The sequence below is a fragment of the Rhinolophus sinicus genome, linkage group LG05, assembly GCF_036562045.2.
Source record: "Rhinolophus sinicus isolate RSC01 linkage group LG05, ASM3656204v1, whole genome shotgun sequence".
Classification (NCBI taxonomy): Eukaryota; Metazoa; Chordata; class Mammalia; order Chiroptera; family Rhinolophidae; genus Rhinolophus; species Rhinolophus sinicus.
In genome coordinates, this window is record NC_133755.1 from 146,191,431 (window position 1) to 146,204,456 (window position 13,026).

At 35.6% G+C, this 13,026-nt stretch overlaps 1 protein-coding gene across 2 annotated transcripts in view; it reads right to left on the reverse strand.

Annotated features, from left to right (window-relative positions):
* Positions 1–13,026, reverse strand: part of MAN1A1 (mannosidase alpha class 1A member 1) — a 156,212-nt gene that overhangs the window by 101,855 nt on the left and 41,331 nt on the right. For both annotated transcript variants that reach the window (XM_019740975.2, XM_074333505.1), the window contains 2 exons: positions 10,206–10,302; positions 7,708–7,823 (listed from right to left, as the gene is read on the reverse strand). In XM_019740975.2, coding sequence (XP_019596534.2) covers positions 7,708–7,823; positions 10,206–10,302 — 213 coding nt within the window. The remainder of the gene's footprint in view (positions 1–7,707; positions 7,824–10,205; positions 10,303–13,026) is intronic.

Genomic DNA, 13,026 nt, shown 5'->3' on the forward strand with positions numbered 1-13,026 from the left:
GCTTATTGACCAAAATTATCTACAAATGATGTATTTTAATAGATCTCAGTATTGAAATAACGGGTTTGACCATTAGAATAACACATTTAGGTTTTGGAACAATTCAGCCAGTTTCCTTTTGATTGAGGAACTATGGAGGTTCAAGCTTCCTCTGAAGAAGAGATACACTGTTTCTTTTCACCTTCAAGCCTTATGCTAATTATTATGAATCAAACTTCTCCTTAGTTGTCATACTATGATTTCACATAGCTTGACAGAGCCGATTGATTACATTAAACTGAGAACTACTGGAAAAGAACTTTTATTTTTAGAAATATGTTAATTCTCTTTTGTTTCATACTAAGACTTGTTTAAAGGCAATTCTCTGAGGTAATTCTTTCTTTTTTATTTTATTTAATTTTTTTATTTACTAAATTTATTGGGGTGACAATGGTTAGTAAAATTACATAGATTTCAAGTGTGCATTCTATAATACATCATCTGTATACTGCATTGTGTGTTCACCTCCCAGAGTCAGTTCTTCCATCACCATATATCAACTTCCTTTTCTCTTTTCTACAAACCCCTCTTCCCTTACTCTTTGGTAACCACTAAGCTGTTGTCTGTGTGTATGAGTTTTTGTTTCTTTGTTTGTCTTGTTCATTTGGTGCTTTCAGTTTTACAAGCAAGCTGCTCCATGACAAAGCAATGCAATAACTATGTTTAATAACAACTGATCAATACAATCCAATATTAACTGTGTGTAATAAATAACTGTTCCACTACAATCCAATGCAGTAACTATGTTTAATAATAGTCTACTACTAATATAAACGATAACTACGCTTTACTGAGAAATGTGTTGGAAACAACATGAGACTTTTCAAAGCCTCCAATTAATGACAGGTAACTGCCTGTAAGCCTTGCCTATGTTTAGGTTTAGTATATACCTTTATTGATAAATGGGGCTTCCAACTGTGTGTATTATTAATGTTTGAGGATTAAGTATAAAACTCCTTTTCACAGATTAGATTGCAATATTAAACAGTGTAACTTAGTTTAACATATATCCTATTATTTAGTTTCATGTTTAAGTAACATGATAAACCTCTTAAGATGAACAAAGTGTAAGTTCTCTTTGCCACAAAGATAGGGAAATAACCATCTTGTTCATGCTAATAAGTTGGTTTTACCATGCAGGTTCAGAAGGGCCCTCACGTAGCAGCCCAGTCTATCACTCATGACTGTCAGAGAGAACAGCTCAGTATCCTCTTAAAGCCAAAACACACCTCATCCTAGGCAGGCACTGGTTAGCATTCAGATGGAAAATATTGAATAACTCCATTAAACAGGATAATAAACTTAGTTATTTGTACCCATTGGGACATAATGCTGCTCTAAGACAGACCTTTACAAGAACAATACTGAGGCAAAAGTCACTTCTTTCATGCTCTATGGCATGGAACTCTGGACCTAAGCCAAGTACTCATTCAGGCATTTGAAAAGATCCAAAGCTGCTTTTTGAGGTTAATTTCCATCCTTTAGATAGGGAATACTACAGCTTATTTCCCTGCAAAGTAGGGTGGCATTCTGTCTGGATAATAGCCTGGCTCTTCAAATTAAAAAATAAAGTCCCTTTTGCCACCAGTGCCTCCGTTATCTAAAATGTATGGTGTTCATCACAATCAAAGGCACAATCCAGGTGTGTGCCAAAGATCACAGTCTCAGTGTGTGGCTAGTTATGTCTGGAGCAAGCTAATCATCTTTCCTTTGTCATTCTCAAAGCTTAGCTTTTCATACAGAGATATCACTTAACCTCAATGTAGAAAAATGCTTTTTAAGGATAATTTTAATACAGCTTTAGCTTTTACTAAGGGTCTACATAAGAAATTGTTATCTAGAGAAAATTTCTACATACTCTATACTCCATAAAATTCATTACTGAAGATAGTTTTCAATATTTGCCATGTAAGGATCTAAGTAATCAATACTTTTTAAAAGTGCCAATAAAGAATGGGAAGCTCAATATTGAATTAAGAAATGTCCAAATGTGAAACTCTTGATCAATTTGTCCTTCTGTCAAAGATCTTCCTAAATCAGGAGCCACTACAAATCCATTCCAAAAGTAGGTTAGGTAAAAACAAGCAGAGCACTTGAATTTCAGATCATTTTAACTATATAAAAATATGAAACAATACAGCCACCTTTGTGCCCTGTCAGCTTGTCTTTTAGCTGAGTCTATTGGATAGGACAAGATAGCTTAACTTCTCATTAATTTAATTAATATTTATTGAATACCTATGGAACAATACACTTCATGAGTACTATCATCCAAAGATTACATACATAACCTTGGAAGAGTCAAATTCTCTGGCTGCCTATGCTTTTCTCAACAATTTGCATTTCCTTGCCAACAAAAACAGGGTCATTGAGTTAGGCAGACTTTGTTCAAACCACAGTTCTTACTTGCTGCATGATTTTGTACGCAAACACCTCATCACCTATAAAAACAGGGAAAATAGCATTTACCCTGTACGTTTGCCACAAAGACCAAACGAGATAACCTATGAAAAAATCCCCTAGCATAATACTTGGTATGTCTCAGTATTCTTTAAGGAGTAGTTTCCTCTTTCCTGTCTTCCTTGTGAAGAAAACCCAACCCTACCTAGAGAAGTACTATGACTACTTTTCCTTCTAGACTATAAGTTCCAGGAGGGTAAGTACCTGACCCTTAAAGGGTATTTATTAAATAATTAATACATAAATAAATTAATGAATAAGTAATGAATAACCAAGGGTCTGTTTTAGAGTCTTTGTCCTAGGATTATGTTTAAATTATAACCAGAAAATTCACCCACTGGAGTGTATATCCTTAGAGTTTTCTGCCCAGATCTACGCACCTGTACAGCTGCTTGAACTGAATACAAAATTCCACCTGGGAAGCCCTTGCTCCTACATACTATCCCAGTGATTTATTTTAAGCTACTTATTAAACCCATTTGAACTTTGTGCTACCAACAAGGGAAACTGAATCAACTTGCTATGTTTTAATTAAAAGAAAATGAGTTTTAGTTAATGATAGTAAAAAGCATTTCCTTTACACCTTTAAGTGATGCAAACTGAATATTTTACATATAAATAAATTCATTCTTGACTGTAACATGTATTTATATCCCGGAGAGCCACAACATAAACTAACTCTCAACAATAGTGTTTCTATTTCAGTTTGATTCTTATTTTTCCCTTGCAATAAAATTTGGATGCATTAACATTTTTTTTTTTTGCAATGACCTCACACTGTTAATTAAAATAGTTTATTAGGAAAAAAATGTTAACTTAAAATATGAAGTAATTTATCCGAGCTGGAGTGATACTACATGTTATCAATAAAAATATAATGTTTTCTCTGTCTTTGCTTAAGCTTTTCCAATTTCCCCTTCCTTCAGATAAAAGGGAAAATGTTCTTAGTGTTTTCAGAAAGAAAACTGTGTAATTGTGGACATTATCAATTAAATATCTGGATAGAATGAGTGAATACAAGACAAGTTCTCGTATGTGACATATTAAAATCAATTAGAAAATTGGAAGTTTGAGAACTGTATAATGCAATGACTATGGGAGTAAATAAATATAGTTTTCTTGATTTTATATTCCTTACTAATTTTAATATGGGTACTATTATTTGGAAGTTATAGGTAAACTTTTTTTTAAAGCAAAATATGGCAATACTCAAAAACAGAACCGCAACAAAAATGTTCCAAGACTCTCACATTAGGAATAGTATAATAAACAGAAATTTGAGACCCATGGCTCTGAATTTTAATAGTATATTTTTAAAGTTCATTTTCAAAGGTAAAGTCCAAGATTATCAATAGCAGTTCTAAAATCATATTTTGCACAACATTCTATCAATTAACTGGATAAAATCTTACAAAAAAAACAAAAAAATACAGTTTTACATAAATGAAGAAAACTTCAAAGTTTGAGTATCTTTGCAATCACTCCATGATGGTCTAATCCCTTTATGTTATAAGTAAGGAAGCCAAGGAATTTCCTCTTTTCTTCTACATGTTCTGCTAACCTTATTAGAATCCCTCTGCTTCCTCATAGGTCCCCCAAGTCCGAGGAATGCATTGTCACCTGGTCATGGTCTGAGACCAGCCAACTACCTTCTGTTACCTTGCTGTTACCCGGAGAGGCCTTTGTGCTTAGTCTTTTTTAAGTAAATGATTCCAGAGTTTTTCAGACAGCCAGCCGGTGGCCATACAAGCCAAAAGCTGCTACAGCGGTGGGGGAGGAGTATGGCAGCAATTATCAGACTCATCCAAGAATCAGCAAGGAATGTGGGCATCGCTCAGGTGCAGTGTCACTAAAGTTTGCTTCCCTGTTATCCATCATTAGATGATGGAGGAATCTGGTTATCATTCCCCCACACCTTTTCTCATCAGGGACACACACACACACACACACACACACACACACACACACACACACACACACTATCCATTCTCTCGCCCATATATAGCTGAAGACAAAGCCCATAACTATTTAAAGGTAGGTGCCTGAATATATTAATAAATAACAAGGCAGGACAAAAGTACTATTAAGAGAAAACAAGCCTGCAAAAAAAAAAAAAGAAAAGAAAAAACTCCAAAAAAACAAAAAAATAAACAATTTTTTTCCATTGCCTTAATTTTTCATACGCAGTTCTATTGGCAATATCAAAGCTACCAGAGGTCAGTCCAATCAAATAGCTGAAAAACCTTGAGCAAATCACTAGCTCCTTGGGCCTGTTTTCTTGTCTTTAAAATAAAAGGTCTGAAAGCATTGATCTCCAACGTCGCTTTCTATTGGAATACTGTCACCTTTATATTCTAAATTCAATTATAAGTCAGATTAAACACACCCTCATCTGCTTGTCCTTTAAGGCAGTGATCTCCAAAATGACGTATACATGGCAATTAATTAGAGGAGTAGGAACAAAACATTAAAACTTTCAATTTATATATTTTTTAATCCAAAGAGACAGAAAAAAGACTCAGCTTTAATGATCCTTAACATTCTGAATGACATTGGTGTCCTTATTTGTTCTATGGGAGAACAGGAGCTCCAAAAAAGCATGATACTCCTCAAAAAATTAAAAATAGAACTACCACATGATCCAGTAATTCCACTTCTGGATATTTACTCCCCAAAATGAAAACACTAACTTGAAGAGACATATACACCCCTATGTTCACTGCAGCACTGTATACAATAGCCAAGATATGGAAGCAAACTAAGTGCCCATCAATAGATGAATGGATGAAAAAAATATAGAGACAATGAAATATTACTCAGCCATAAAAAAATGACATATTGCCATCCCTAACAGCATGGATGGACCTAGAGGGTATTATGCTAAGTAAAATAAGTCAGAGAAATACAAATACTATATGATTTCACTCACACATGGAATCTAAACAAACAAAAACAAACAAAACAAAACAGAAACAGAGCCACAGACACAGGAAACAAATGTTATGGGGGGGGGGAGAGATGAGGGGGAAGGCAAAACAGGTGAAGGGGCTTAAGAGGTACAAACTCAGTTATTTAAAAAAAAATAAGTCATTGGGATGAAATGTACAGCATAGGGAATGTCGTGCGGGAGACCCTGCTCGCTGCGCCATTTGTCATGTAGGGAGGTGACCTGCGGGGTCGCTGCTCCCGCTCCCCACACAAGAATGCAGGATATGGTGAGGCCAAAAAGGAACACCCACGGAGCCATAGGTAGGGGAGTCATACCACTATATTCTCTCTGGCGGCACTATACTCTCACTGGAGGCTGGATCCACACTGTCCGCAAATCGCCATCCACACTTGCCAGCCCAGCCGCCATCTTCTTGCTAGCCCCCATTCTTTCTGTCTTCCTTCTAGTGTAGCCACAGCAGTTATATTAGTGGCCAATGGCTCACTGGTTACAGCTGACGGCCAACTAGCCACAGCTGCTGGCCATGCAATCACAGTTGATGGCCATTTACTACCTGAGCCAGCACCTGTCTATGTGAGGCTGAGAGCCTGGAAACTACTTTCTGGGGCTCTGCCCCCACAGGGAATATCATCAATAATATTATCATAACGATGTATGGTAATAGACGGTAACTAGACTTATTGTGGACATCACTTTGTACTGAATATAAATATTGATCACTATGATGTCCACATGAAGCTAATAGTATATTGAACGCCAATTATACTTCAATTAAATATAAAAGAGCTCCACAAAACAGAGGGATCAACAAGGAAACACTCTTTGTCCATTCTCCACATACAGTATGTTACTTGTACCTGGTTATGGGATTTACAGATATTATTGAGTGTTTACCAGATAGACAAGAGGCTTACAAGGATTTCTGCAAAGTAATTTCAGATTAAAAATAATACCAATAATGCAAACATATGAATAACTAAAAAACGGCAGGGCTGACATCTTAAGCTCTCTGTCAAACTCATTATGAGGTAAAGCAATGACTATGAAATTAGATTAGACCTGACCAGACACAGTTCACCCAAATCAAAATTATCAAGACATATCAGAAGTGTCCACTATCCTTAATTCTGAACCTTTTCCTTGATGTACAATGAGTTTTGAGGCATTTGTTATGAATAATAGTACACATACAAACTTCTAGAAGAATATTTTAAATATATACTAGCAAAATTTTATACTGGCAAGGGCATACAATCAATCAAGTTTGAAGTCTTATTTAAGGGAAGTGGATGCAGCTATTGATGGATGTATATCGAGGGTTTAGCAAAGCTACTCCATGGTATTACTGCCTCTGCATCCATTTTGTCTGGCCAAGCAGCCAGCAGGTGCCTTGAAATGAAATCAGCCTCTCATGCACACACATGCCCTAGAGAACAGCCCACAGAGCTCCAAGCAAATCTAAGTTCTTGATGACTCCTCCAATGGCCCTTGTCATCAGTCTCCCACATGGCCCAAGGCCTTCCCCTTGTGTGCCCCTTAGAAAAGACTCCCATGGAGCTTATCAAGACCCTACTTTTTGTTTGTTTGAATTGACCAACTTGGCCTTAGCCTGGGAACTCCAACGCATTCTATGAAGCCTAATAAAGGCATATGCCCCGGTCCTGCCTTTCCGGCTGTAAGCTGTACTCTGCCTTGACCTTCCTGTGTGGCCCCTGGGGGCACACCTCATACCTCCTTGGGATCTGTGAATAATCAATTTCTCTCTTTCAATTTCCCTGTGGTCTTTTGTTGAACTGCAGCTCTCCACGTGGCACTCTGCGCTCCATTTAACATATGTTAATGTAATAAGGTCGTAGCAATGCACCATGGCACATGCAAACGTGTGAGCATTAGAACCACCCAGACCTGCGTGAGACTCACAGCTCTGATGCCCAACTACTTGCTAGGTCTGGTTAAAGCCCTTGAAGCTCTGACTTCTAATCTGTAATGGTGTGAAAAAAATACCTGTCTAAATGGGTTGTTTTGGGATTTTAAGAATACTTATTTGGCACAGGTATTTTTCTTACTTTTAACTTGCCAAAAAACAATGCTATGTATTTGAGTAGTAAGGGAGGGCAAGCTGAGACGATAGTGTGATACTATTCAAAAGTTGCGTTATTTGGTTCTGCTAGGGTACAACACAATAATCTGCCACACAACACACGGAATTTCTCCATATTACTGAGATTTAAGAACTCAATTGGCAACTTTTAACTTACCACATTAAAATCTAGATTTTCTTCAACCCATGATTTTGCCTCTTCAAATTCATCTTTCATTTCCATAATAAAAAGTGTATCCAGAGCATCTACTATTGTTGCTCCTTTGATATTACCTGAAAATATCAGAAACATTTTTATTCAATAAATTACTTTTGACAGATAAATGCATGCAAATTGACCATACCTTGGAAAGGGAGAGGGTAATACTGAATTCATTAATGAACAATAATACTGAATATAGTCTAAAATTCTTTCAGTGAAGGAAAATTTCAAAACTGCACCAAAGCCAGGCTAAAAATTATCACAGGCTATAGATTGATACACTGATCTTTAAAGTTTCTTCTGGGCTGTAGAAAATAAGTATCTTAGAAATTTCATTTGTGATTACATTCTCTAGCAAAAAAAACAAAAAAACAAAAAACAAAAACAAACAAACAAAAAAAAATTGACCTAAAATAAAGGTACAACACACATACTAATTTTAATGTAATTATATCGAAGTGCATCTGTGCAAAACTGCTTAAATAGAATTAGATATAAAATTGTTTAGCAATAGCTCTAAGAATCCATTACTCTAAAATGGAATTCCACTCCCTCTTTGAAGCCCGGACTAATCCTAACCTCCCCTCCCACCATCCTGCTAGTCCTGGGTCTGGGATTTATTTCCTCAGAACTCCCTTGTCTTTACCTTGCTCTTGCACTTTCTGTCTTCTATTATAATTACTTGTATGCATCTCTCTTAGTCTGTAGACTTCTTTAGAATAGAGAAGTCATGCCTTGTTCATCTCCACATTCCATAGTAAGAGATTTAGTAGGTTTTAAATGTTCAGTAATAAATTTAAAAACCATCCAAGTATTAACAGAGAACCAAATAACCTGTTTGATTATGGCAAATTTACATGTAAATGATTTCTTAATGTTACAAGAAACTTTAATAAAAGCACAACTGGAATTACATTTAAAAAGTTACTGTAAACAATGGAAAAATAGAGGCTTCTGAGTCTGCGTGAAGTTTCCAAGTTTCTCTCTTCAATTCCCATTGCTCATCATCCTTGTTAATTGGTGACCATGTCCTGAAAACATTACTTGAGAAAATTCTGAAATCACTTCAGCTGCCACTACTCCAGGTTTAGGCTCTCTTCATCTATAAACTGTGTTACTGTGACAGATAAACCAGTCTGTCTTCCACTCTTCCCAGCTCTGTGCTTGCAATGCCCTTCTCTCTACCTAAAATCCTACTGGTTCCTCAGAACTTCATATGATTATTTATTGAACCACTTAATGCTTTGTTAATTCAGTATTTACACACAAGTCTTATGCAGTATGCTATGAACTCTGAAAAAACTGTGTTTATTAACAGCAGCGCTGAAAGTAGAGCCAAACAAAAGGAAGGTCCTAAATAAATGCAAAAGCATAGTGTGGGGTCTAGGAACGCACACTCTGACCTTAACCACACCTGGGTTGAAGTCCCAGCTCAGACAGTTAATAAGTGGCTAATGCCAGGCAAGTTAGTCTCTAGCTTCACTTTCTCATCTATAAAATGTATATATTAGGTTGGTGCAAAAGTAATTGCATTTTAAAAGGTTAAAAATAATTGCAAAACCTGAAATTACTTTTGTACCAACTTAATTATAATGAGGTTAAATGAGATGATGCACAAATGGCCCTTGGCACTCAGTGTTAGCTGACACTGTTGTTATAGGATTCAATACTATTTAACAATTTCAGTTAAAGTATAGAAAATCACGTTTTCTGTGGTGAATTTGGAAATATCAGGGTAAGACTGCATTCCCTTCATCCTGTTACTTACAGACAAAATTATGGGGGCTAAAAAAAGAATTGAGTGCAGTGGAAAGAACACTGCGTAGCTCTGTGACCTAGGGAATCCATCCAACCCTTCTGTTACTTACTTCCTCACCTCCACAAGGGTATGTTAATACCCACATTACAGAGAGATGCTATGAGGACCAAATACAATAAAGAATGCCAAAGTTGATAAACAGAAGTTCAAATAATCCACCCTTTTTCTCTTCTATGGCACAAACAGGAAACACCTAAATCCAAAGCTGAGAGTCACTGAGAGACAAGGACGATTACCATGGCTGGCTGCCATGGCCAGCATATTGATAAAAACAGCGCTTTCACCTATAGGAGAAGCTAATGCAACTGACCAAATGCTCCTCTGCTGGGTATCACTCTGGGATCTAGAAATCATGATGCTGTACCCATATCCATTAAATGAGAATCTTTGGAAGTGTGTGCCCGGTATCAGTATTGTTTTCAAGGTACGTGGGTGATTCTAATATGCAGCCAGTGCTCTGTCTGAAGGACACACTACGCAGGGTCCTTGCAGATAACTCTATCAGGTGTGCAAGTTTCCTAGCAACATGGCCTGGAGGGTCATACCAATTTCTCCACCACCCACAAGTTCAGTCAATTAGAGAGAAGTTACTGTCCCTTGTATTGTGAAGTGACATAAAGCATATTCCACTCACCAAACAAACTGCTTGAATGGCCTTCTTTTGAAATAGGTTTCAGTTCATTTAATCCCCAGGCATAATGTTTATAATTATCCCAAGCATGTTTCATCATCTGAAAAAAGAAATTAAAATGAGGTTATAATTTGAATTTGTTTTTGTTGCAAAATAGATCACATATCAAATACCTAAAGGTTAAAATATTAAAACTTACTGCTTAGTTAAAAAGATGATTAATTAAAATGGTGACAATGGTATGAATAAGCTAGGACACGCACATACCCACATATCCACATCACTCCTTTATGTTTATAAATGGAGATTTTTTTTGAATCCATTTAATCCTATTTAAGGTACACATCATTTTCAAAGGTTAGTTTCCAGCAACAGAAATATAGCTTATTCCTAAGAGGATGAACTGTTCTTACATATATCTATTTCATTCTCATGAAAGATTAAATCTGCAAAGACAATATATTTAAAATTTGTATTTTTATACAAGGTTCTCTGTACTTTGTCAATCTCAGCGTATATCACAAACATCCAAGATAACTATCCAACGTTATCATTTTAAACACTTTGTTGTATCTTGACCAAGTCTATACAGAGAAGTATTTTTATATATGTACAGGAAATAAAAAATAAAACTCTGGTTACATCTAGATTTTGGAAAAACTTCATCTTATTTTAATACAGTCAATCTCTATTGGATACATAAGTGCGCATACCTACGTAACTGAAGACTAATCCTGTATATTCCTAATCTACACTCCTTGTATCAGGAATGGAGTCTGGATTAGAGGCCAAATTTCTCTGTCACCAATTAGTTGAGGCCAAACTTCTTGAAGGCCAAACTTTTCTGTCACCAATTAGTTGAATAATTTTTTCTTTTATCATTTTAAACAAAATTAATTTATCTACATAAAATGAAAACCGAATTATTTTTTCCTGGCTTATAGACCAAGTTCTGATCTACTATGCCACACATTAACTCTAGCAGAAAGTGAATGGTTTTCAAGGGGAGAAAGACAGGCTCTTCTAAGAGCCTGTCAAAATGGTTTTATAACTATTGTATAATAGTTGTATAATTTCTTTTCAATGGCTTAAAGAATATATGTAATTATACTTGTATGCATTTTTTTAAAAAGGGGGGACTCCTCACCTGTCTAGAACTTATTCATAGAACTATTCCCAATTCATTAGCAACAGTAATTACATTATGAACATAATCTGAAAATGTTCTAATATGCCTAGATATTTTAAAATATCTTAAAAAGTATCACATAAAGTTATAAATACTATGTAAGGGCTGTTTATCACTGAAAATCTTCAGTGAAATCTATACAATTTTATTAATAAGAAAGTCTTCATATGTCCCTGAACACAATAGTTAACATCTTTCTTTAACCAATTTGCATATCATCTTCCTATCTCACCAATATTGCTACTAATCATAACTACCAGAATCTGTATCCCCGATGTTCATTGCAGCATTATTTACAATAGCCAAAATATGGAAACAACCTAAGTGTCCAACAATAAATGACTGTATAAAGAAGATATGGTACATATGTACAATGGAATACTACTCAGCCTTAAAAAGATTAAATATTGCCACAGGAATAGATCTTGAGGGTATTATGCTAAGTGAAATAAATCAGACAGAAAAGGACAAAACCCATATGATTTCATGCATATGTGGGATATAAAACTAAAAGTAACAAACAAACAACAAAAGCAAACTCATAGATACAGAAAACAGAATGGTTCTTACTGGAGAGGAAGAGGGTAGGGAAAGGCAAAGTGGGTAAAGGGGTCAAATATATGGTAACGGAAGGAAACCTGACTTTGGGTGGTGGGAATGCAATAGAGTACGCTGATACTGAATTATAAAGTTGTGTACTTGAAATGTATGTAATTTTATTAACCAATGTTACTCCAATAAATTTATTTAAAACACTTAAAAAGAAAAGGGAACTACACTATCTGCTGGGACTTCTGCTAAATGTTCTACATTCAGTATTGTACTCAGTATTGTTACAACCCTATGAAATATCTTATATTCCCAGTGTTTGGTAGATTAAAAAACTAAGGCTTGGAAGTTAAAACACAAACAACTTTATACAAAGCCATGACATTTTTCCACGGCTGAGGAGCCAGGGTTCATCCTAGTGTGGGCCTGACTTGCAAGACCTTGGTATTACCCAACACACTGCATCATCTTCCCGTAATGAGTCAGTACCAGAATCTTTCTTTGATGAGTCAGACTGTTGATCTTCCAACAATCAACAAAATGTGTATAAGGTAGTGTGTTAAAGATTTTTTCCTTATAAATTAATTTTATTGAAAAGTGTAATAGATTTGTGGGTAAAATAACCTGAATTATCATCCCTGTAGTACCATATACAAGTCACACAATCATGGATGAGTCAGTTTTTATGAGACTCTATTTGAAAAATTGGGATAATAATTTCTCACAGGGTGTATGTGAGGGTTACATGAACATGGCCTGTGTGATCACACCTAGTGCACTGCTTAACACATGGTGGGTCATCACATGTTTATTGAATTTTAAACCTATACTGAAAACCAATTAAATTCACATCACAGAAATAGAAACCAATGAGCCTCTGAAAAGACTAGGTATATGCTATCCACAAAAACACCTTGAGATTACATATGAGTTTGATTTGGTTTTCCTATTAAATGAATTATTACATTAGGTAAATTTTCCATTCCTGTAAATTTCCAAAGATACTTTGTAAATTCAAAAGCTTTTAGAATACATCTGACCCAAGAATAGAAAAAAGGTCATGATGATTTGTTTGAGTTCCAAGAC